The sequence below is a fragment of the Anser cygnoides genome, chromosome 1 (assembly GCF_040182565.1).
Source record: "Anser cygnoides isolate HZ-2024a breed goose chromosome 1, Taihu_goose_T2T_genome, whole genome shotgun sequence".
NCBI classification, from domain to species: Eukaryota; Metazoa; Chordata; class Aves; order Anseriformes; family Anatidae; genus Anser; species Anser cygnoides.
In genome coordinates, this window is record NC_089873.1 from 121,151,342 (window position 1) to 121,178,408 (window position 27,067).

Below are 27,067 nucleotides of genomic sequence, written 5' to 3' on the forward strand. Positions count from 1 at the left end.
GACGCTTGAGGCGGGAGTGGGAAATCATAATATATTGACAAAACCTCTTCCCCTCTTCAATACGGCACTTTGGCGTACTTACCAGTTTCAGCATCCATGGGCTGCCACGACAAGTGGCAAAGCAGCCGAAAAGCCCGAAGACAATGATGGTGGTACCCGTTCCGATGAGCACGTAGGGAGCATTGGTGGAGTTCTCAGCGATGAGAGAGATGTACGTGCCTAGAGTGAGCTTGCCCCAGACGCCGACTGCGAGAAGGATAACACCTGTGATCTGCAAAGTAAGGGGAGAAAGCCATCAGAAGCTGTTAGTGAAGACATCCAAATCCAGTACACAGTGATCCTGAAGAGCTTCGTTGTTGCTGTTGTGTTGGCAGGAGGAAGCTGCAAGACTTTTACTAGCTCCATAGGGATGGACAGAGAAAATTAATTTCCAGTCTCTGGAGATGTTTCATTATGGCTGCCATTGGAAGACAAACATCTAGGACTAATCACTGCAAGGCTGATGATTGCCAAGGGAGAATGCAGTGCTTGCTAATAGCCCCTCTCTGTCTACAAATAGGCTCTCTGCTCCTACAGCATGCCAAGAGAGGTGGCCAAGTCCATCACTCTTACCAAAAGCCAATAAAAACTGCCCGTACCTCACACATATCGAGTTTTGCCACAAAAACTACCTGAACAACAAAACAGAACTTCCTACCTCCTGTCCTGTCCTTTTTTAATCCAAAGTACCCAGTTTCAGGAACGCAAGCATCTCATGCAGCATATTGCCCTTGAAGCTGAGCCTTCCCCACTCCCGTACTTATCAAGCGAGACCCCTGGCCACACAGAAGCTTCACCCCTCCAAGTATGTGGCCTTGGGAGTACCCAGCTTCGTGCCTAAAATGTGAAGACGATGCCCACACCCCAAAAACCCAAAAGCCGTGCATTGCTAGCAAGAATAATTGAGATTTTTTAAAATTAATTGAAAAACATTAAAGCAGTCTTCAGTGGAGACCTCCTGGACAATGACAGAGATGGAGATAATAGGGGGAGTAGGGGCGTAGAGCAGAAGGAAGTGCCAATGGCTTCCTTGAGGTCGAGGAGCAGTTTAATCCCTGCACATATGAGTTCACTGTGCACATTTAACACGTGTCAGAGCTTCACATCTGCTTCAAGCCGGTACGCACGTCGCCCATTCCCACGGCACGACCAAAGGTGCCAGTCCTGAGCACCAGGCCTGCAGGCGCTGCCTGAACTCCCTCCAAACCACTTTCCAGCTCCTCGAGGGCACTACCAAGAGGTTGAAATGGAAGTAATGCCCTGACAGTACTCTTTTGTTTGCTTTCCAACATTTCCCTTGTGGACATCTTTATACTGCTGTGAAGTCTTGAAATGCCCCGCTATCACACCAGGGCTGCCCTGCAGTTGTTTATGGAGGGGACCGGCGTTCGCAGTTGTGTTGCACCAGCTGAGCTACTTTGTTAGATCTCTTTCAGCCACTTTTCATAAAGGTTGATGTGAATTAATTCAAGGAAGACCTTCTCAAAGGAAAAAGGAAAGCAGCTTCTTGTTTTTTTATATCCAGGCTCGCTCAGAAAACCCACACAGAGTGCACCCTTGTCACTGCCTTTCTACTAGGTCATTTCCTCTGTCTTGCTGCTCGGTATGAACAGGTGAAGGAGCCTGTCATCCGTCCTGCATGTGTCTGAGGGAGCCACAGCAAAGGCTGCTCTGACGCTGCTCAACTGCTGCTGAGGTGCAGCACTTCTGCTCCTGAGGGAACCGCATTGAGCGGAGCTGCTGAACGATCAGAGCCATGCAGGGAAAATGCCAGGAGGAGAGAGGATACAGAATAGGTGCTCTGAAGAAAGATACAGGAGAGGGATGGTGGGGGGAGGAACAGCGTGGAAGAAGCAAAGCCAAAAGAGAGAGAGAGAGAATATGGAGAGAAACCAAAGGAGAGGAGGCCAAGCAGAGAAAATCAATGTCTCCTCAGAGGGAGGAGATCCTTTCCATAACACAGAGAAAATAATCTCATCTGGCAATTTTAACACTTCTTAGCTCATTCTCTTCCTTCTCCCACCACCTTCTGGAGCTGTAGGGAAAGAAATGCCCCCACTTGGCTCCCATCCACAGCACACCGGGGTGCAGCGCTGCCAGAGAAACCCGTCAATTCCTGCGGTTTCCCTAAACCTCCCCTTGTGCTCCCGACCTGCCGCAGGTGTTGGTATTTCTGTCACACCTCCTGAACAGGATTAGCAAAGATTTCTGCTCCCCTGCCCACAGGGGAGTTAAAGAGTAAATCCAACTCCTCTTCATCCCTCAGTGCAGTTCTGTGAAAAGTGCTGAGTCCTCGCTGCTGCAGCCCATCAGCCAACAATTTAATGTCAAAAAAATCACCATGTAGCTTATGTAACCACAGACATCAAACACCTCCTGAGTTTAGTCCCATCCCTACGCAAAGCCTTTTAAGGAAAGGAGCATCTCCATCTCTCTCTTTTTCAGACTGTCCAGATTAGCAGGTTAAAAGCAAAGCCAGCAAGCGAGCTGTGAGGGACTCCGAAACCCAAAGAACAAATGTTGGTTTCTTGCCTCCAGTGGGACAAAGGTCTGGTTTCTGCGCCTGAGCTGAGCTGCCGAAAGTTTTACCACTGTCCTCGGGGAGAAGTAAAAGCAGCCTCTGCTGCCAAAACAAACAAGCAGCTTCACATTGGAAAGAGAACTCCAGCCTTGCAATAAAAAGCATTTGTATTCTGCTGTTTGAAACAATTACTAACCCTTTACTATGTGTTTTAAGAGTCTGGTTTCCCTGTACCTCCAGGGGGCCTATCCATTTTATGATATACAAAGACTTTGGGAGAAAAGGAGCAAAGTCTATTGGCAGCTCATTCCCCTTTTGTTTCTTAGTAGAGCTCTGGCGTAGATGGGTTTAAGGAAATCCTGCAGTCGGTGGCGAGGCCTAACATCCCAGCAAAACTGTCACTGTGCAGAGGGATGGGAAGTTTCCCGAGAGAAGTGCTGCAGACACCCTTGGGCTGCAGTCATGCAGCTTGGAACTGCGCTCACGAAGAGGAAAAAACAGAAGACTTCCCTGCAGATCTTTTACTGACCTTTATTTAACAGAGCACGAGTGGCAGTCTGACCAAAGCCCACTTTCACCCAAAGCCAAACCTCATTTCCGTATTTTTGAGATACACTTTTTATCCCTATCTCTCTGTTCCATCACATAATTGAGGGAACAATCAATGTACCAGCTGCTTCTTTTTTTTTTTTTAGGTTTGTTTTCTTTAAAAGCAGGAGGGACATTCATGGCAGGAAGGTCTAAAAGAAAACTCACAGTACCTCCTGCAATGCACAGCCTCCCCCCCATCTTCCCTGCTCCCTTCCCTTCCATTCAGACCATTATCACACATTTCAATGGAAAAAAAATTCTAAGGCTGAATGTCCTGCCATCAAAGCACACTAAAAAGCCTTTTAAAATAAATTAGAAAAGTTTGATGCTGACGCAGGAGCTGGGTTTGAGGGGAGCACGCCCCACAGAGCTGAACGTGGCACCCTGCTCACTTCCACGCTGGGCCGTGGAGCCAGCGGCAATGCTGGCAGCTGTACTGCAGGGAAGCTGTGAAACCTCGTCGTGTCGCTCACGAGGGAGATTATCAGGGCATCTAAAAGTCACATCAAACAGGCAACAGTACGAAGGTGAAGGCTTGGGAATCAAACAGAATACCAGGATGCTTTAGCACTCCCAAACCTAGTAATTTGCATTCCCTTGGACTCCTCAGCATCAGAATAAATAAACACAGTAAAAAAAAAAAAAGAAACAAACAAATAACAACAAAAAAACAGTCAAGGAAAGGAGGGTCTGTTTCTCTTTAGCTCACATCCCAGACTAGAGATCTACAGAAAGGCAAACTGTGCAACTAAGCCACCCCATGTTCAACTATATAAAATCATGGTTCATCCAAACAGTTACTTCTTGCAAGTACCTCCTTAATCAAGGCAGGCTGTTTCACTTCTCTGGTGCCTCCCTAAAACAACGGTAACACCATTAACTTCACAGGGTTCTTGTACAGCTCTAATATCTGCAGTGCTTCGACATCCAGGTGAAAGATGGCATCTTCCTCCTGTCACTCAAAAGCTACCAAGAACTGCTTACCCTCAGCAAATCTGAAACAACAATGGCAAGCAGCTATTTATATTTCAGATTTCTCTGTTGTTCAAGGAAAGAAAACATTCGTAGTCATTGGGAGACTCAGGCTGGCTCTGTCAGCTTTTAGTCAGTAGGCTTCAAAAACGTTGAGAGCAAGGGTGTTCAGAAATACCCTTGTTCTTCCCAAGCCTCTGCTCATTATACAATCAGACATTTTATATATGTAAGCCAGAAAATTTTAGATTTCATGGGAGAAAAAAAAATGTACCTCTTCATTTGAGATACAGGGTCTTACCCGTGTACGCTTGTGCATGCATATATTTTTTTCTCCCCGTAGAGTTAAGCAAATCATCAAGATAAACAGTAGCAGATATATGCATATGAGAAATAAGTTGTCCTCTTCAGCTCTCCTGGCAAACACAGGAGAGTCACTACAAACCTTTTAGAGCCCACCCGAGCCACAGTTCAGATTCCACAGCCACGTTACATACAAACACCTGCAAAAGCTGGCACACATGGGGCAGGAGAGCAGCAGCAAAATTTGGCCTTTGCGTGGGCCTGCTACGAATTAAGCTTTGTCCTGGAAATGTTATGATGTTTCTGGCAACTGTATTCTCTGCCAAGGTTTGGCTAAGACAGACAGAGCAGTGCCTATTCCCAGGCACGTCCAGACCTGAGCTCCTTGGCAGACAGAGAAAAAAACTACAATGCTTCAGACCAGAGATCTGGAGTGGTACAGTAACACAAGCACTGGCAAAAGCAAAAAATAAAAAATAAAAATGAAATAAAAAAAAAGAACTGCCTCTGAAAAGAGGCTCTAGGAAAGATGCCCCCACACAGGGAGCTGTGGGAGGAAGGTCAGTGGCTGCCCTTAGGCGGGCTGGGACCCACCCCACCATGGCCTGGGGGAGGCAGAAGGGTCTGGGTGGCCTCACCAGGCCTCAGCCCCATCTTACGCAGTGCCAGCTGTGACAAATGTAAGGTGACAGGAGACCAGCCTGGTCACTGCCTGCTTGCCCTCACAGCCTGACAGCCATGGTGGGCCTGCCCCCTCCCTTCCCATGGCAGGTTAAGAGAAAGCAAATCCCCAAAATATCAGGTTAAGAGAAAGCAAAAGAACAAAACCCCAACATAGCAGGTTTCAAGGCCCTTCCCATGCATGCTCAGATTTTACAAGAGCTTTGGTTTGTATTAGTCCACACCCAGATAAAACAGTCACAGTGCCAGGGAAGGCCTGACTTATGGGTGCTCGGGGCAAGCCAGCGTACACAGCAAGCCTTCAGAGACTCGGACGAGCTTCATGCCCACGAACGGGCTCGCGTGCTGTTTGTCAGTGCCGACTTTTGTCAGCTCTTTTTAATTCTTGCAAATTGCTCTGCCTCTCGCACGCAGCAGGGTGTTTAATCTATTTCGACGGATGCTCCCTGTTTGCACACATTTCCAGGACAAAGCACTTCGTTTAGGCGCCTGACGTATGGCTCTCTTCTTCCTGCCTCACACGCAGCTGCCGTCAGGAAAGCGCGAGGCCTCGTAGCCTCGTATTAAAATCTGTTTGGAGAATGACTGTTACTTCTGATTCACCCTAATTCAGGATTTGGTTTGTCTGCTGTCACCCTAAATGTGCATAAAGGCTTCATGACTCCTACCTCCTTGTGCTGACCATCCTCCTGCACTGTCCCCCCGCCGGGGAGGGAGAGGAGGGCCAGCCGCACCGCCTGCCTCCCAGCAACGCGAACCACCTCAGGCAGGGAGCTGAAGCAGCCCCAGACAGGCAGCGTGGTACCTCCACGGGTGCCCGAGGTGCTGCGGATGTCCCTGTTGGAGGTAGGATGCTGAAACCCGTGGATACTGCAGTCTTACCGCATTGACCTTTCGAGACAAGCAACCTTGAAACACTAATTACTCCTCCTCAGCACCCAAAAAAGAATTAAAAAAAAAAAACCACCATGCAACTTCTGCTTCTCTTCTGTGCCATTTCTCCAGCCTTAAACATTATTAAAAAGATATTTCATCCTGGATTTCATCAAAGATAGATCATTGCAAAAATTCACTGCCGTGGAAGCCCCTTGACTCATGCTTCTTCAGCACAGAAACCTGAGATGTAGCATTCAATTTAACATCACTAGGCCTGCCTTTCATCTAGGTCAAACTTTCCAAAGAGAAAAATATCCAAGCAGGGCAAGGATTGTAAGGACTAGATGCGACTAGAGATTGTATTGTTTAGGGCTACAAAGCCTCACACTTGATTGCTTCTGAACTCGGGCTTGGCAAATACAGCCCAGAAACCCTTGACTGACTAGATGGCAGGAAATGAAGCAGGTAGGCAACCTGGTCATTTTCCAAGAAAAACTCCACTGCAATCAAGATGTTCCCATGGAGTGTTTTGATCTAGATGAATCAGCAAGTTCTGGCTGATTTAAAAAAAAAAAAAATAGAACCTGGAAAAAAAAATCCAACCAGCTCTACCCCTTGCTCTGACCACGTGCCCAAACCTCACTGGCCTCTCAGGCATCTTTATTCGCTTCTGCTTCTTCCCAGTTCATGTCTCTGTGTATAATTACTCTTATTCAGCATCTGAACAAATCAGGGATTGTCAGTAGGACTGCGAGACTGCACATGGAGCTGACTAGATGTAGTGAAAAAGTTAACGTGCTTCAGATGGGCAGAAATACAACTGAACTGAATGCGAAGTGTAACTTCACTTGTCCAGTAAGCTCTCTACTTTTCAAAGACACACAGGCATAGATATGGTCAGTAGCTTCAATATGAGGGTATGTGCTGCAGCTTTATAGGAGCCAGGGAGAACGATACCTTGATAATACTATGCATTTCTGAAATCAGAACTGATGCTGAACATACACATTTTCTCATTGAGGGACAAGACACAAATGCCTAGGAATTACTTATTTTAATAGGACCAGAACAAAGATTAAAATATCAACCCCCTCCTTCTGAGTAACAGACGAGAAACATGTAAATAAGAGAAGAGGACTCAGAGAATAGCTTTTGAAACTGCACTATCTTTAATTCTGTCAGAGTAACACAGGAAAACCTTATGTACTCCTTTAAACAGGATGCACGCTGCATCCTAATGGAGTCTGCTTTCTTCACACCCCAAATCTCACAAAGCATTTGCAGCACAGTATAAAGGGAGCTGCTGTCTTAAACCGAGACAGGAGATATAAAAGCTACTCCATCTCACATCCACTGAGATTTCAACAGGCCCAAATGCAGAGGAACTAATTTATACACAGGGCTTCCATATGGAACATTTAAAGTTTATCATTTACAGAGGTGAAGATAAATGTGCAGCAGTAATTGCTAGTTTATTTGTCTACATAATTCATGTCCTCCTGTTCATTACAGATGTCAGCTATTTTGCTTCCTAAGCTCTGGCAAAATAAGACTTGGTACCCAATCCTGACTGATACTGAGCACAACAGCAATCCCTTCTGATTTCAGAAGCAGCTGGGAGAACACATAATTTCTTTGGACCAGTTTTTTACTCACAGAACCAAGAAGCAGGAGGTCAGCTTCATTAATCAGGCTCTCATTGTAGGTATCATTTTTACCGTTTCATTTCATATTCACAACCTTGCTAAATGATTGATTGCAAAATGTGTGTGACTTAAAAAAAGAGATCCAAAGTGGCAGAAAAGAGTCAAATGCAAAGGAAATAGGCATGGTTTTGATATTTTCAGCTCCTTGATTCCAGTCCTTCCAAACACCAGCCTCCTTGCCTTTTGGTAGAGGTGTGCTGTCTCACCACCTCTCTGCTGGAGTCTTCTCCTCTAACGGACTAGAGAAAGTCTGTGCATAAAACGGATGAATCCAGGGGAAGGAAGACAAGAACTAAAGCAATCCATCTTGGCCGAAGCTGAAAGGTCTAGCGATAGGTTTAGCAGGCTGTGAGGAAACGAGAGAGGACAACAGCGCACAGCTAATTAGATCTACCAGACTTCTCCCCAAAGGAGGGAAATTTTTTCATGAGGAAAATGGTCGACCTTGAGCATACCCTGCATGAAAAGCATGTCTAGAGAGGCTTAAAAATAACTGGCCTACCTCTGAAAATTTTATAAGTTTCCCGAAATAAGCAAGGGATCACATTCAAAAATGTTCTTGCTTTACAGCCTGCCAAGCAATGGGAGTGGCTGGCTTTGAATCTTTTTCTGCCTCAGCCTCTGGGCTCTCATCAGGCAGGCAGGGGACTAAAACAAGCATAAATCTTCTTCGGAGCTTCAGTGTCAGCTCTTCACAGGCTGGAGCAAAGCAGTAAGAAAAGACAGGATGCAATGTGGAGATGCACATAAGGCAGCAATACAGCCGAATTTTCTATCTTCGCATCTAGTGATCTTGACTACACCTTAGAAGTCAACCTCAGTTACGTTTTGCACAGTATTGACCTCTGCTGGAACTAAAAGAAAGCTGTATCTTTGGAAGGAGGCAACTTTTCCACATCTTTCCCTCCGCTTTGGAAAGAATAAAAGATGCACATTGGCAGAAAAAAAAAACAACAAAAAAACACAAAACTACCACCGAAGTTGCCGTCACCAATGTTACTGCCTAGTATTTCCACAAAAAATGAAGCTATTTAAAAAAAAAAAAATCTGATCAAAGAAAGAAATGTTTCCAGCAGAACTTTCATGTCTCTTTTTTTTTTTTTAAATATTTATTTATTTATTTATTTATTAAATCCACCGTAACTATACTGTGCTCAGAGAAGACTCTACTGAAGAAAAATTTTTTGTCTCCCCTCTTTTCTAACTCAGGCATGTCCCTCTCCTCCCTCTCCCTTCCTGACAGATTTTCCCCTCTAAACAATCCCTTTCTAGGAAACTCCAGTCCAAAGGATGCAAAGAAAAATGCCATGACCTTAATTTGGTAGCTTACATCCCTCTCTGTGATCCATTGCTTGTCTCACCTTGGTCAGCTGCAACCCTTTGCGTTCAGAGCTGTCTCTTTCTGTTGCACAGGCAGGATGTCCAGCACCGCAGGTCTTGGTTTGTCCCTTTGCCCTAGCAATCTCTTTGAATTATGATCCACGCAGCTCGGCATCCATCTAGTATTAGCTGCTGTCACAAAATGGATTACCTAGCACAGCCCTTGCTCGTTCCATCCCAAACCGTGAATCCTGTTTATTAGAACTGCTGGTCCATGCCCTCCCTGCAGAAAATGTCATCAGGGATACCAGCACGAGCAAACTATGGCAATGGGGATGCAGCCGCTGCTCTCACGTCCCCGCCGGGTCAGAGCTGAGTACCTAGCGCATCCAGGTCAGCAGACAGCCACCAGCTTTGCTCTGAAACACAGAGCAGCAGATTTTGATTAGATACACCGATGTCAAGCTTAACAACCTCTTCTTCCCCAGCTACTTTCCGTGTGTGGGCTGACATCCTATTTCTTTTTCAAAAATATTTCTAAGGTTTGCTTATCTTCCTTGCTGTGATGTTATTACAAGTGCATGAATATTTGTTATAAGTGAGCCACCACCACATTAATATCCTTGGAGCTGAAATTGTAGGGCTGTTTAAAAAAACATTACGGAAATGAAATAAAATACCAACTCTAAGATAGACACCAAAGTGACTATTAGGTTATTACAGAGAATGCAGTTGATTAGGCTACTCGCCACCAACCCTGCAGAAAACAGTGTGTCTTACCCCTAACTTTAATGGTGCCTCTTTCAGCATCAATTGAGTTAAATGACCTCCAACAGTAAGTGCACGTTGTATATACAATCTGGGTGTTTCCCAGAACCCCCACCCATCCATACACTAACCATACATACCAAAGCTTAATGACACTTTCCACCCAGGCTGGGGCAGAAATGACAGCCAGGGCTTAAAAATTAAAAATAGTTTAAATCAGGACTTGGAAAAAAGTTAAAAATCAGAGAGGATAACAGCCTTCCCACAGTGCCTCCTTGCCACCCGGAGAAGAGGCCAGTGCTCCTCGAATTAACAGTGAGGGGTGGGGGGGTAAAATCCAAGTCATCCAGTTCGCTGCAGGATGAAAAATTGGATATGTCCCAAGAAGTTATAAAAGCAGTAACAAAGAGAGCGGTGTGGGGGGACATGACAGCTTGAAAAGATGCTTGTAGTGTGGCTCAAAACTAATCATTTCTTGCTAATATTAGTAGCAAATACCTATTCTTATAGATTTTTTTTTCCCATAAAGAAATAATTAATTACATGCCACTTACTGGGAGATTCAGGAAGAATAATGAGATCTGGGACCTGATCTCTATTCTAAGATCACACACATAATAAATGGTTATAATAAACAGTCATATTCTCATGGTGAAAAACTCGGCTTTATCCCACCTTGCACTTAGAGAAATACTTAGAAATCTTAGTAACGCTAAGATCTTCATTATCAGGCTGATATTTATTTTTGCGTAAGAAACTTCAATAAATGAGAGGAAATGCTTTGTTTTATAGTTTGGTTACTAGTGGCTCTATAAGTTGATGTATCTTTTAAGTCAGCTGCAGACCAAAATGTGGTCATCTCTGGATAAAAAATAAAATGCAAAAATACATTTCTGCTGGGAATTTTCAGTACTAATTTCTTGAAACATAACTTTAAATATGCATGCCTGAATGTTTAAGGAAAAAGAGCTTCCAGTTAGGAAGTATATCAAAAGCAGCATCCCGCTCTGCAAACCGAAAACACGTCATTAGAGAAAGAAGGAGCCCCCAGCACCTATCATCAGCTTGTGGAGCACGGTGTAAAGCCTGGTGGCTGGATGCCTGCATGCTGATTCAGCCCGTGTGACACGTCCGCTACACTTGACAATTTTGGTCACTTGGGTCACAGCCGTGTGCTGCAGGCAGCCCGTCAGCTGCCCTCCCTGAGCCTGACGTTGCAATGATGAGCGCTTCACGTCCCTGCCCGTGTTGCTCCTGCAAGAGGTACGTGATGACAGCAGGAGCCAGCAGCTGAGTTTTAAGACCTGATGGTCTTAGCCTTAACACCTGAGGCAGCGTGTTTGCAGCACAGCTCTGGCCAGCACACCTACACGTTGCCCTCCAAAAGCTGCACCTGCACTGCTTTGCACAGCCAAAACCTTGTCTGCAGCTCAGTTCCTCCAGCTTCCATTTTTCTTCTGAATATCCTTCCTCCTCCACCATGTATTTTCTCTAAAGAGTGCCCAGCCTGTCAGGTGTATGGCTGTGAGACTACCCGTTGCGACCGAAGTCTGGATATAGCTTATCCATGAATGACATCCAAACTGCTGGTGCTCAAGGAATGGCCACCAAACCCACCACAGCACGTGGTGCCTCTGGATTTCAGCGTAACGGAGGGCTAACAGACGGGAAAGTGGGGATGGCGTTCCCACAGATGACAAAGGGGAAGACGAACTTCCTGGCGCTCAGGTCGAACGTAATGAAAACCAGCCGGAATGGTCCAGGCAGCCGCTGGGGCGGAGGAGCTGATGAGAGGAAATGAAGTCACCGCCAGGATTTCACAGCAGGACTGTGGGGTGCATCAAAGGACAGAGCGTGCAAGGGGAAAAGCAGCCGAAAAAAGCCCAAGTGTTTTAGGAGTCGAAACGAGAGCATCCCACCTCACCAATCACTCTGAGCTATCTCCAATGTCTGTGCCACCAGAGAAGACTTCTGTCCAGACCTGCTGCTCTCAAGACGGCAGTGCTGCATCTCTTCCTACTCCTCTTGGGCAGTGCAGCAATGGCTGGACGAGAACATTGCCACAGAGCTTGACAGTCACAGCCACAACTGACTGGTCCTTTTTCTTCATTTGCTTGCCTGTTTTACAAATATTTAGGGTAGGCTAGGCTTACTGTCTTCCAGATGTCCATCCCTTTTAACTATATCCATCCCTGCCAAATTCCCGTGCCTTTTATAGTGTCAAAATCTATTTTTCAACAATTAACATGGTATTGGAAATTGCCAAGTTTTCCACGAGTATGACTTTAAACACGTGCACACTCAGTTCATTATGAATGTGAAAGCACACCCCTAAGCGAAGAGCCGGTGGATGTTTTAAGGCCTAGCACTATACGCGGTGGGATGGAATGGAATAGCTCAGTTGGAAAGGACCCACAGACCCTACGGGTCATCGAGTCCAACTGCCTGACTTCCTCAGGGCTAACCAAAAGTTAAAGCACCCTACTGAGGGCACTGCCCAAATGCCTCTTGATCACTGACAGGCATGGGGCATCAACCACCTTGCTAGGTTGGGAATAGAAGGAAAAAACTCATCGTTAGTAAATGGATACTGCCAGAGAATATTTTTCTGTAGGACCTGAAAGTCCGTGGAAGTTTAAACTCACTGTCTTATACCCAGGCAGCAGCTGTCCCTCATAATCACACTTTCAAATCCCTGCAGTAGCAATATACAAAGATGACAGAAATGTGGGTTTACAAAGCATTCAAACCTTAAAAACCTTCTCCAGTTTTATTGAGATATAAGACTTTAAATTAAAAATATGCAAGATAATCAAGACTAGGAATATCCGCTATTTAAATCCTTTATTGTTTCTTACATGCAGCATCTAAACTTCTATAATCCCCAAGTGAAGAAAGTAAATCAGGAAAATGAAACACCCAGAAAAGCAGCTGCCGGTGCTAACTGTGTCCATCAGACTAGTTCTATATCCAAAGCCCATGTTAGCACAGGTATGATCTAGCCCACCATGGAAAGCCACAGCTGTACCTCAGGCCTGACTGGGGTAAGGAAAACCTCTGCTGAAGGAGGTTTGGTAGTTTCAGCAGATCGCTCAGCACAGAAATTCCTCAACTTTCAGACATGTAGCAGTGAACTACAGCACGATACTATCCACCTCAGTCCCAGGCGAATCATCTGAACTTCTTGAGCTCTCAACAGGAATAAAATAAAACCCAGAACATGCAGTGAGCCCACAGTGACCACACAGTATGGTTTATCCAGCCCTAGGAGGGGAAGAAAATGCAATTTGTGCATTCTGAGTCAGACGTACAGGAGGAAATGCATTCTTTTGCACCAGCACAAGTGCTGGATGACAGCAGGCACTACCAACACTGCCAGAAAAGATACTGTGAAAAAAGTACTGAAAAAAAAAAGTCATCAAAGACTGCAAATCAACACCTCCAAATGGTTGCAGCTTAGGAAAGGAAGCTCCTCCAGGGAATTTCTGCATCCGCTCAACACACGCTCACGGTCAGCACGTGGAAAGGGATTCTCAGTCACACCATCACCAGCAACGTGCCCAGAGGGAGAAATCCTGTTGGGCACACAGGAACTCTAGGGCAGATGCAGAGCCGTACCAGTCCCATTCCATCCTCGACTAGGCACCAGCCTGCTGCTGTCCATATGGCAATGGTATTTCTGCAATTGTGACTCCAGTAGTCCTACACAGCTTCCCTCCGAATGTATCGAGAGGCAGTAAAGGCATCCCCCGCAGCACGAGACCCAGAACGATTTCTCTCTTTGCTGGCTAGGCAAACTGCAGGAAAAGCAGAGCTATCGGATTGTTTACCTGGTGTTCTTACAAAGTTAAGATTTAACAGGGAGAAAACTTGAAACGAATTAAAACCTGATTAACAAGCTCATTAGTCACAGCACACGACAGCGGTGGTATGAACCTCTCTTGGAATCACTTTGTATTCAGGCTCCTCCGCTCCTAATATCCTTCAAAACAACAGGCTACAGCACAGAAATGGGCGATAATAGCGGTGTGCAGAAATTCAATAGTACCGAATTCAAGGTCATGTTGCTGGGACCAATGCCAGAAGTTTCAAGCTCCTAAATTTGCAAATAGTAATGGAGGAAAGGGATTTTTGCGTGCCAGCTGACCGCAGCCCCTCACGGCACACAGATACGAGAAAAAGATGCACACAACCCCAAGATGCATTTCCAAAGCCAGGAATCTCCACCAGCAGGCTGCCACGGGGTGGGAGGGCAGGAGGCGAGGGCAGCAACAGGGTCGCTGCCTGCAGAAGATGGCAGATGGGCAGCTTCAGCCCCTCATCCACAGGAGGAGAGCTGCTGGGCAATGGCACAAGGGGGAAAGCAGGGGGTCCTGCTAAAAACCCAAATTGGCTGGAACCCGTGAGGAGGAGGCAGGGGGCCCCAAGCCTCCATCCTCTCCGTGCCAGGGCTCCTCTGCCAAGAAGGTTGTCAGCTGTCGTGTTCATTTCGGTTCAATCCATGCAAAAATCAGCTCAGAAGCACATGCAGTGATCTGGTAAGGGCTTTGTTGGAGGTTCCAGAAGGTTTTTGTTATTGCAACCAAACCTCTAATGTGCTGATCCCGTTTTATTGGAAATTAGAGGTTATTTACATTCTCCTAATCATACTTAGAAGCAGCTAAGAGCTGCCATCCCTTTGTATGTTTTTTTTTTTTTTTTTTTTCCCCAGCAAAGAAAGGCCACTTTTCTCTCATACTGGAGAATTCTGGTCTTTCTTCTCTCCTGCATGACCCACATTTTCCTCTGCAGCTCTTTAAGGCACCACGCTGCAGGGAACTCCTCTGGTGGATACAGGCCTGGTTTTGGCAAGAAGTATACACATGGTGGATCCCCACTGCGTTGCCGTCCACCTCAAATGAGCCATCGCAAGAAAGCAAGTCTTCTCATTTCAGCTGATCAAAACCAATCTTCTTACAGCCACCCATATTTGCTCTCACCCAATAATGTGGCTCCTGCCCTTCCAAAACCCGGGTAGCAATGCATCCAAGAAAGACAAAAAATAACAAAACAAGGCAAAGCGGGAAAAAAGTTTGGTTTGTACCACCCCAGAATAACCCAGTCTTGTCCCAGTCAAGGTCTAGCACTCTGTCTCAGTGTCTACACAGCAGTTTTTCATACTGCTCTGTTTGTCCTTAGCATATGTCTCTGTTTTTCATGTGCCACTCCTACTAAAGAAGCCAAAGTCAAAGCCAGAAGCCGCTCTCCTTAATACTCATGTGCTTTTATAGAGTGAGGAAGGACACATCTGCTCTGAATCCCAACAGGAAGGCATTCCCACGAACTGTGGCATGCAGATGCTCTGTGCACTCCCCTGCACTGCTGGGAGATGCTCTAATAACCAAGGGTGTTCTCTCAAGTCCTATCTTCCTAATAGCAAAAAGGAGGAGGAAGAAGCCCAATGAAACTCAAATCTGTCAGTTCCTCCAGAGCCTGCGCAGTAAATGGACACGGCATGATGCCAGTTGTTAACTGTTCAGAACCAGCCATTTGTGGAGCGTGTAAGCACGCATTTTTTGAATATAATTCTTAAAATCAGCAACTGCCTACAAACAGATCACATACACACACCCCGACACAATTACGTGGACATCAGGGTCCTTCTACGCGAGAGCAGTTGACAGCTAGAGTGAACAACACCACCCTTCTTTGCAGGTTTAACAGGGATATCACGTCTTTATCTGCAAGGCAGTCGGTCATTCAAGGTGAGAGGTGATGCTCAGCTGTGAGCGTGAAGATGTGCTATCAGAATACACCTATCCTCGGCAGAAAAAAGATGACTTTTCCACGAGCCAGGCTGGTAGAAAGGGGCAAGTAGCAACAGGGCGGCTTTGAAGGACTGCAGAAGAGAGGGAATAATTCCCTAGCATGCTCCTTGTTCTATATTTTTATACATAATCTTATACTCTTGCTTAAATGGTTGAGGTATGTGAGTTCCTGTATTTGTGGCTACTGCACACGTGTATGCATCTCAAAATAAAGGCACATCCCTCACATAAGAGTTGCTTTTCAGTTCAGTACACGTATTAGAGATGCCTGATGCGAATACTGACACTTGGGTGTTCTCCTGTCAAAAAAAAAAAAAATTATCTAGGCTTGCACTCAAACTGCTAAATTCCAGCTGAAACACACATTGAAAAAGAATTTAGCCACAAACTGGAATAAAATTTCAACCCAGATGTTTGAAGCTGTGAAGCTGTGTGGTGTGATAATAACAACCAAACCAAACCAAACAAAACCTTTCAATAGAAAATACCAGATAATCACAGCAACAGGTAACACTACAAGACCGCTGATAACACAAAAGTACATACACCGTTTTTATTTAATATTCTTTTGAGATGCAAATGCTCAGACATCTCCAGCCAGACACGTGCAAAACTCTACCTACTGCAAGTTAGGGAAGATACTGATACGTCCCACTCTAAATGGATAAACTAATCTGCATCTCTGTTTTCCATCAGGACTGTGCAGACATCAGAAGAGCTTTTAACCACAGGTCTCCCAACACTTCAATTCATCTTACACTTTGGTATGGATCCAGGAGCTGTGGGACACATGCTTATCCCGTCCTTATCGCCCGCCCCCAAGCTTTGCCACAACACCTTTGGGAGCATGGGCACCAACACTGTCATTATTCATAGCTGAGCGCTCCGAATCACTCAGAAGAGCCTCAAAGGTCTGCTGATGCAGTGGCTGCCACTTTCATCTGCAGACCATTCGGACCCTCTGATGTCCCTCCATGTGGCCCGTAAAGCATTCTTTGTCAAAAACAGCAAAAGGCCTAAAACCTTCTGAGCAAGAACGCTCTTGCTGTTTGAGATGCGGCGTAAGATTTGCAGAAGGTACGGCTCAAACTCTCATACTGCTACACGTGGCACTCGTGGCTCGCTGGCTCCTCTCTCCTTCAAGGTTTTTTATTTCTTGAAAAAACTACAGTGACGTACTTAATGACAGACTGACCAAACTCTACCCAGCCTTGCATATCTTACTGCTATTAAAGATGATTCACTTTGCAATAAGTCTTCTCTCTTCCTATGCATCTCATCAGCTCTTATCCAGTTTTAATATAACACTAACACACTCCCTAACCAAATCCACTTAAAATCAAAGCAAATAAATGAAGTAGGTGGGCTGCTTAAATGAGGAGGGAGAGAAGGTTTCAGGCTCTTGTGGGCAAATGAAGGCACCAGAAAGCCTTGCTGAGCAGCCACCACGTGGCTCCTGGCACTGTCCTCCGCCGTCTGCCGAAAGCAGGGCAGGAGCAGCTTGACAGGATTACTGCCCACATCTTTCAGAACTGGACACTCGCAGATAAAAGTGGGAATCTGAAGTTTAACTAGTGGATAGTTGCCCCAAATTAAGCATAAACCCCAGGATGAAGCTTCTGCAGGTAAGTCCCAAAACACGAGATAAATTCCCCATAATAAGAGAAAGAGATGAGGTTTGCTCTACGTGGCAGCTTTTCTGAGTTTCCTTTAAAATGCCTGTAACCGAGATAACTGATGAAAGCCTCTCGGTGCATTCGGTGCTAGTGTGCTTTCAGCTTCACTGGAAACAAGGCTAATAAAAAAAAAGCCCATGTTTACATATAGCAGACAAGAAATATGTTGGGGAAGCAATTTCATTTTCAAGCTTGAATGGAAGTACCGCAATTAATGGAAAGTAAAAAGATAAATATAAAAAGTAGGCATTAAAAAACCTGTTATATATTTTCGAACAGCAATTAAAGGAAATGATTCAGTGCAGGGCTCCTGTTGAAAAGAAAAGCATCGCCTCTTTTTCAAGAAGAATTACAATTTGAAGGGAGGTCTCATGCTAGTATAATGATAGTTTATTTACAGATATTCAATATTTATCTTACTAGCATTCATACTAACAGTAAGACAAGCTAATGTTCCCATCATTATACACATCATTCTGTTTTATTTCGTTTGACTGGTGTTGTTAAGTTCATGTCTGCACTGTTGCCAGTCATTCTTCTTCAAGCCTCATCTACAATCTTAAAAGGTTCCAATCTGGGGAGCCACCTACTAACGAGGGAAAATAGAAGGCATTAAGAGGCTGGGCATGAGCTATACAAATTCTTAGCCGATTACTCTCTCACGTACGTTTACCAAGCTTTCCTATTTTACTTCACCAGCTCTTACTACACGCCGCCAGCAGCTGTCACTAAGACCATGCTGTGACTGGCTCCAGGCAGGGACGCAGTTCCCAAACGTGCCGTCCTATCTGGCTGGAGCTGATGCTCGCTGCTAATCCAGGATGACACACCACCGACGCGGTGGCTTACCGAATGGTCTGGGAAAAGCTTTAAGTACGGGAGTCTGGCTGCTTGGAAACGACATAGTAGTATCAGCAAGAAAGGCAACAGCAAATGAAGTTGCTACAGTCACACACATAAAATGAAAAAAAAAAAAAAGAGAGAGAGAAAGAAAAAAGAAGGAAGAAAAAAACTAGACTTAAAAGACTACAGGACAAGACCAGATGTCCCTTTTGCATTTCATGTTGCCAACCATGTTGTTGACAGACACTGCAGTGCTTCCACTTCCATACTCCAGATACACGCAAAAGGAGCCCATCCTCCCACTTAATTAACATATAAAAATATAAAGCCCTGCATTTTAGTTTGGATTATATTAACAGACGGACCTCATGGCTTCCAAGCATTCCAGGCTGTCAGGGGGCTCTTCTGCCTGAACGTTGCTGAGGACAACGCTCACAAAACGTATACTTTGCTAGGATTCAAAACCATTATTTCCACTCAAGTGTTACTGGCAGGGAGCTCTCCAAGATCAGCCTATGGAGAAGAAGACACATCCTAAAAAATTACAGCAACTCCCTCTTGGGCTTCAACGCTACACCTGTAGGAGATTAGCGTAACAAAACTCAGGGTAAGACTTTATGAAATATGAAGGTGATTTTATTTTATAAAACTCCTAAGCTGATTTTACTTACGGACACTCTCACACTCAGTAAGCACCACGATGCACGTGCCCACCCAACCAGTCTGGCCAGGACCACCTGTGTGATCACCACAGAGGTCAGGAGACACGGGCTCTCTGCTCCTCACAACATCTCCAGGTTCTTCTCGCTCAGAATCTTCTGCCTCATTATTTTGCTTTATGCCTCTCAGAAACCTTAGGAAACACTCCTGAATTTCCCAGTTCTTTTGTTGTCTTTATCTGGGCATCTTACGGCTCGAGTCTTGTTCTTCATTGCCTTATGCTGCCTTTAGGTCAGGTTTTGATTCCTTTCTTGTGCCAAAGGGAACAGACTTCTCAAAGATATTTCAGATACTTTGCAAGTTAAGCACAGAAGGACTGAAACTCACTGACCTATAGGTTATTCAAGCACAATGCATGACATTAATGAAATACCAAATGAATGGCTTGCCAAAATAAAAAGTGTGCCATTCTTACAGAGGTCTTTGCACCAATACAAATCACTTAAACTAACTCCTTCTGCCCTTACACCATCCTGACAGACCAGGCAAAAAGATTTGATTTCAGACCACCAGGTTCCTAGATTCCAGGTTCCCAGTGTAGATCTTACTACAGAAATTACAGGTGAAAACAAACCAATGACCGCTTGCAGTCTGGGCACTGGAAAGGGACCAGATGCACCCTTGCCGGTGCAGGGCGGTATTGCTGGACAGCCAGCAACAGAGCATGGACGATGGGGAGCTGTGGATGCTCTTGCTGACTTGGGGAAAGGAGCACACCTGGACTTATTTAGACATGAAGATGTGTGGCATTCATAAAGGCAAAAACACTCTGGCTGGATGGTAAGGCATAAATGATCAAATGGGTGAGCGAATAAGAACACACCACAAGGATACCTCACGTTGGATACATGACGCCACTGCAAGATGAAGCCGTCTGAAAAAGAAAGGTTAGGTGAGTGCACTCTCTCCCCAAAATGCCCCCCCTTTAGTCAGAGAGTAAGTTTCCCTGACTGAGAGCAGGGGCCACAGCCTTGTGAAACCGGAGGGGACTAACCCACGGCAGACGTGACAAGCAGGCACCGCTCAGTACTTGTCACATCGCTGCATACACGGCACAACCGGGGAGCTCGGCACGGCTGGCACTGGCGGCCCCGTGTCCCCCGCTGGGAAAAACGCAGGATCCCAACAGCACGTCGCAGACAAGGCTGAAAACAAACCTGAAGGAAGCCTGGTAAGTTTGGAACAGTTGTGATGTATTTGGTCTGCTATTGCTACCCGCTCGCTGGGTACACCACACATATAATAAACGGATGTCAAGTTCTCAAAAGCCAATTTCCTCTTCACTGAAACGTCCCATTTAGCCATCCAGAACATTCTGATGTAGCAATCAGAACATCACAATGTTCCCCACAATATAAGAATATTTCCCCCATTATACATAAATGTTATTGCCAGTACGCTTCGAGGCTTGGCCCTTAAGTACATAATGCTTTGGAGTAGTTTTATCGTAGCTATTTTGTGCTACAGCTGACAGCACAGCAGTACACGCAGTTACTTAGAGAGCAGGAGTGGGAAGAAGATAAATACTGAAGCAAAACAAGAAAACACGAATAGAGAAAAGAGCAGAAATAAGTACAGAACAGAGCAGAGCTTCAAAAGCAAAAATGTGTTTTGCTAAAGAAAACTACTTGAAGTTTGTTATTCTTCACCCCACCAGTGAAAACTAAAGCTGCTTTAGGAGTCTCCACCATCTTTCCTTCTTTCTCCTTCACCTCTGGCTGCTATTTTGCACCATTGCTATGTTTTGCCCCTCACAAGTGGCTGGGCATCCCCCCCCTAGGCGTGTTTGCCAGGCACTTAGACTCTACAGCCCAGAGGTAGGTTCAATCTCTTCTAAATGCCAGCCCAACGCAAAGGGAAGCCAACAACAACAACGATGAACATGGAGAAGCTTCCAAAGCTTTCAGTGGCTTTAGACCTCTCCTCCCTCCACAGAGGGCCAGACTTAGGGATGGCAATAGCAGATTTATTAACGTTGCTCCCATTAGAGGGCCTAAATAAAACACTTAAATACATTCCACTGGAAAGTGATAATCTCCGCTCTCCCCTACTTGATTCAAAGGAGTTGGCTGATGTGAACACAGTACTTTTGTCCATGGGATTTAAAATCACAGGGTTTTCAGAGTCTTGATTGCTGCTCAAAGTTACACCCATGCGTGGCAGAGGGAGGGTGGGACTTGTCAAGTACTCCCCTCCCCTTCTCCTCTGTTTGTCCACCAAAAATTATGTTAGAAGGGTGGACTTCTTCCATTCTTGACCAGATGCTACTGTCTTGCAGTCACATTCATGAACACTTCATAGTTTTCTTAAACAGTTTTTTTTCCTTGATAACTACTTGATCAGCTTCAAAGTCCCTGGGAAGTTTGATCTTCTGGCAATACATGGTACACCTGAAGTCAAACCAGTGCTGTTATCTGAGAAAATGAGGACTCAAAACATCTACCTAGTTTGTCATGGTTAAAATGGAGCACTGGTTTTGGAAATAAAATGTAAAGGGTTATTTGTAAAACTGAAAACACTGGCAGGACCCCACTGCGAAATACTCCAGCCTTATGTTAAACATCAAACGTCTAGGTCAGATGAACAAATCAAATCCTTCAAAAATACAATAGCCAGAATCAATGTTCATGTTTAGTTTGTGTCACACCCTGACTTTGAATCCAATCGCAAGAGGACACACTTGTTAAAGCTGGGACGACCCCTATACAGGAACTCTATTTTCCACTATACTGTATTACTTACTTTCTTACATCACATAAAGACTACTTAGAGTATCTGTCAACGCAATCTAAGCTTGAACTATCATGAAAAAATGTCCTTTCTACATCCTCTTCCTTCTCTCCCAATAGGACTGCACAAATACAGCCAAACTTCCACTTGTGCTAACCTGATGTAGTGAGTTGAACACCCAATAATGCAAAACAAGGACAAAAGTAGCTGTGGACTGAAAGGGCACCTGATCAAATTCGATGAAAAATTCGTATCTGAAAGGGCTTCTGAAACACATTTACATGGGTTCAAGATAAAAAAAAAAAAAATCTGGTTCAAATGGATATTTTAAAGTCAATACAAGGAAACTCCCCCTTGCAGCATCATTACAGGAATTGCACTGTTCAACAAAGCAAAGATAACTGGAAAGTAAAACATCCTAGAAATTAGTGAGATCATTTTCACTATCCAAACTGATAAAGTGCCAAGAGAAACAGAAAAACAAGTCGTACCTATTGAAAGAAAAAAAACAGAAGAATCATCATTTGCAATCAGGCATACCATTAGGTATGTACCGTTGCCTGCTCCACTTGGAATGGCTGGCATCTGGCAGCAGGCTATCAGCAAGGTATTATCTTCACTGTTATTTCTTAAACTGATAATGTCCCATTAAAATGCATCAATATCAAGAGCATATTTTTTTGCAAACTTAAAACCAGCATTAATTTTCAAATGGAGGTCACCATCGTGCATCTTTAGCAGCATTGCCTGTATTACTGCTGCTAAATGAAGCTGAAAATGTTTTATTAATTTAAACAGATGTCTTTTTTCTTAACAAAAAAAATGTTTTTTTTTCTATTTTGCCTCGCTTTATTGAAGGAAGGCATGGAGATAAGTAGGAGCTGGTACAAAGCCATGCAAAATAGCTTACTGAAGTGTAGTTATTGCAGACTAACCCCAAGAATTCTTTCTGAAAAGCTGACTCACTTGGACAACAGAAATATGACTGGAACCGTCCGAATTCCCTTCAGTAAACCTGCTGACAGAGCAGCACACAGAAAACTGAGCAGAGGGCTGTACAAAGCCAGCATGATGAAGGAGCTGGCAAAGCAGGGGAAGCTGCTGTAGCCATTGCTGATAGAAAAACTGTTGGAGTCATTACAGAAAAACTCCAAGCATTGGAGTTGGCTTATTTTTATGAAAGAATGTCTCAAAAAATTAGGAATATCCCAAGGAAATTTTAGTGGTGATGTAACTGGCCAAGACTTTCACACAGCAGAATACTGTCACGCAGAGGATGCTGAAGGACATGGAAGAGTTTCAGACCAACACAGAAGGAACACAATTATCTGAGCAGTGTCTTCTGCTTAAGAATCAGATCTTTGGCACGTGCTGGTCTCGGCAGTCAGGAGTTACAGAGGAAAGGCCTGTACCAGCTGCTCAGAAGACGAGCATTAGCTTTGAGACAGGGTTTGGTCAATACAGGACGGCATCAGAAAATGTAGCTAGTAGTCTAGCAAGGAGTCAGGTTTGGACAGTTAGACACCAAGTCTAACACACGCGTTTACTTGCAGCAGAACCTAGGAAAGGATTAAAAGTGGCATAAGAAAGCAAGTTATCTTTTTTTTTCTTTCAAATCTGCATCGGAAGACTGAGGCTTCTCAAACTCTGGCGTGTGACTGCAGGTCAGGGTCACTGCCGCCTGCAGGGAGCCTCCATCAGCACAGCACACGTTTCCCAAGCTGCCTACTGGATTCCTCCTCTCCCTCCAGCAGCAGCACGAGTCACTCTCATGACTGCATGAGTGCAAGGTCTAAGGTTAGTTTCCAGTCATGCTCTAACTCATATTCGCAAGCACGCATGACCCAGGTGGCTGTGAGTAACAGCCCGGTTAAATGAGAACTGGCTGGAAAAATGAGTGCAGGTAGTTTTGTGGGGATGGTCTCATCCTGGTTTAGTGGTTTTACATTCCAACCTGACAATGCCTGTTAAACCTTCAAACCCCAGCTCTGCAGCGTCAAGCATATGGCTCTGTAAGTAAATCCATCCAGCATAACTAGAACAGAATTTTCAGATCTCACTTTTCCTTTTTAAATATGTAAGCAAATGTTTAGCTCTTCCGAGTACAAAGAGCACCCACGTAACAATGACTGCCTGATTCCACAGAAACACTGAAATTAACGGCTCCGAAGTCTCCATCCACTGAGGCAACTGGCAGACTACAGCCCATTTATTTTAACAGCTTTTTACACATTTTACGTACCTGAATGCTAAGCCAGAGCTCCCATGCCTTCTATTTCCTTCGTTGCTCTGTCTAAAAACCCAGTGATCACATGTGACTGTCAATGCAAACTACTAAACCATGAAGACTACACCCAAGAATGGCCATCAGAAGATAAAACACATGGGCAGCAGCTTTCATAACTACTACAAACCAGATTATCAGAGGTTGTAAGAAGCCCAGCATGTAAACAGGAAAGCTTTCAAAAGCACCAACACATTCAGAAGGGATAACATGATAGAAAACAGGCACCCATTTTCCAAAGATTCTTTTACTGCACCGAGGACCAGGTGCCAGACCACCCAAAAATCCCAGGAACCAACTGCACCTTCGGGTACCTGAACATCTTTAGAAATCCGTTTCTTAATAAACATCACGTTTTCTGTACACTCTCATAATACCTGCATTAATCTGTCCCTTTTCCCATATCCTTTTTCATTTAAGCTGCCTTAGAATAACACACCAAAATATTTGATCTTTCAACTTCCTACCCTTAGCCTTTTAACATAGACACAACATACTTACAAAGCATTTTCAACATAGATGTGTAACCAGAAACACTAGCAGAGACTGCTCCCGTAAGGAAAAGGTCACATTAAATACAGTCTACAAAGAACATAAAATCAGTGACATTTTTGACCATCAGGCCTTCAGGAATGATCTGTGCTTCCTGCTCACAGGGCTCTGCTTGGTGTTGGGCTGATTCTGAGCAGATGGCTGCGGAGCAGGTTTTGCTGGCGCTGAGCCATCATATTGTTTCTCTTGCTTGTTAAGGTTGGTTTGTTTATTTATGACGTGGTCTTACAAACTTGTGATCGGGGCATGATGGAAATGCAAACACACAGACAGTAAGATGATGTCGCTATTGTTCGGGGGGATTATCAAACTTTGATTTTCTATGGCCAATTTCCCATTCACCATCTCTCGTCTAATAAAGCTTTCCGTATTGTCTCTCCAGCTTACAACTGCTAATGAAATGCTTGAGTGTTTCTATGAGAGCTGATATTAATGTGTTTTTCCTAGTTGTTTCCTTTCTTTGGAAATAGCACTGAGGATGTCAGCTGAGCTCCTGCAACCATTTCTTGCTAAGCTCAAAGGTTAAGGTACGAAACTAATTGGGGTAAAGACCAAAAAAAAAAAAAAATAATAATAAAAAAAAGCTTAAATTAAAATTCTGTAACAGTGAAAGTGATTAAATATAGATGCAGCATTATTAGATGCTAATTTTCATACAATTGTTCAGAAGATGCCTTTTTAGCCTAATAACATTCCCATTATTCCCTTCTTAAAAAGTTCCTTTAGAAATGATAACTTTTTAATGTTGAAATCCTTCCTATCACGAAGATTCTTACGTACGCTCATATTTCAAAAATACTTTTGAAAAAAGCAAAACAAGAACCACGTACACATGAACTAACGTAAAAATAAAAAAAAATCCACTCCACATTAGGATTCATACGAACTGTGCTGCACAGACTCAGTCAGTATCCTGCTTTTTGCATGCATACTTAAACAGAGCTAATCCTACACATAAAAGCGGCAGGTTTAACAATTACAAGATAATCGTTAGACAGACATTAGATCAGCCAGATGTCCAGAAATATACATTTAATCTCAACTGTAGTTTTACCTCCAAAATTATACCGCATTCTATCTTCTACCCCCCATGCCTCATTTTTAAATCCTTCCATTATTCACTCCATAGCTTTTTATTATCCTCCCCTTAACTCAGTGCGATCAGTTAAGTTCCAGTAGATGAACACATTCTCCATATGAATAGGAAATCCAGCGTAGGCACATCGCTGGCTGGTATTTACATGTAAAGTGGTAAATCTTATAAGAAGAAAATTAAAACGACATCAATTTATACTTTGCATTAAGTGGATCAGACATCTCCCCTCTCCCTTCCCCCTGCTCCCTCCCACCCCCCGAAGCTTTGCTGACGACAGTAGCACTTAATCTTTTTTTGCTGAGGGATGCTAACTGCACTGGGCTACGTGGACTGTTCCTCTAAGTTTCTCTGTTATTAAATACTTTCTCTGGTTGATCGCTTTCAGGCTTCAAGTCAAGTTAAAAATAAATGAATATGGTGCAATTATTAATACCCGGTTCTGAATCAACCTTAAGCATGTAAGACGCTGCGGGAAAACACAGCAAATAGTTGAGCAGAAGTTCCGACTAAATTTATTGCCTTTATTTTGATTTAGAGGCAAAAGACAACAAAAACGCAACACTTCTAGTGACTGACAGCATCACAAAGTAGGACAACAAACACCCAGGAATGCATCAACTTCTAACCACTTTGATGAAAACTGCAGGTGAAGCCGCCCCCGTCACCCCACACAAGCTCCTAGCTAGGCCTGCTCGTTTTGTTCAAATGGTAATCGCTAGAGAAGGGGAGCCCCCTGGTCACAGAGGCTTACTCCCCATCAGACAAACAAAACCCTGAAGTGGTTTTCAGGGCAGCAAGACCTGAACCAGCAGACGAAGCTGTGTGGGAGCACCTGGGGATTTCTGCCAAAGGCCAAGGCCTAAAGGCTGCCTCCCCCTCCCAGGCAGAGGCCGCAAGCATCCATGCACAGCGGTCTCCCTCAGCAGCGGGGGCAGCACCTGAAGCTAGGGATCAACCCCTTGACCCCCAGAGACCAAGGTCCTGGCTGGAGGGACAGAAGGACGGCCCCCACATGGGGTTTTAATGGCGAGGACATGATGCAGAACAAGAGCGTTAAAGGCTGTTCTTCCACCAGCCTTGGAGCAAAAAGGCAAGAGCCTCCATCTTCAAGAGCCTCCACCCTCCCCCTTCTTGGGGAAGGAGGGAGAATGGGATCAATGACAAAGGGACAGCATCTGTGTGGTATCTACAATACCGTGCCATCTTCTACCTCATGCCAGTCACTGGTACCTGCTGGCTCCATGGAAAAGCAAGCAGGACGAGTTGTACTCTGCTGAATAAATACCTCGTTTCCTTTTCCAGCTATTTCAAGTGACAGTCATTCCTCTTATCGCAGCAAAGCACATTAGCAGAATGAACATTACCCAAGGCTAGCGTGTTATTTTTTTATTTTTTATTTTTTAAGGAGCTTCTGTTAGAGTAGCTAGCATGGGGGACCCTGTCAAGAAGTTATAAAATAGCTCCAGGGATGGCCAAGAGCAACTTGATTACTAAGGGAGCGCCCTTGAGAAGGCTTTGGGTTATTCTGTGAAATGTAACCCATGGCAGGAGGAAAGCAGAGGGCATACAGCTTCAGCTGAAC

The 27,067-nt window shown here is 44.6% G+C and overlaps 1 protein-coding gene across 1 annotated transcript in view; it reads right to left on the minus strand.

Moving 5' to 3' along the window:
* TSPAN7 (tetraspanin 7) overlaps window positions 1-27,067 on the minus strand; it is a 93,842-nt gene that overhangs the window by 20,406 nt on the left and 46,369 nt on the right. Inside the window, exon 2 of the mRNA XM_048052825.2 lies at window positions 83-271. Within this exon, the coding sequence (XP_047908782.1) occupies window positions 83-271 (189 nt within the window). The remainder of the gene's footprint in view (window positions 1-82; window positions 272-27,067) is intronic.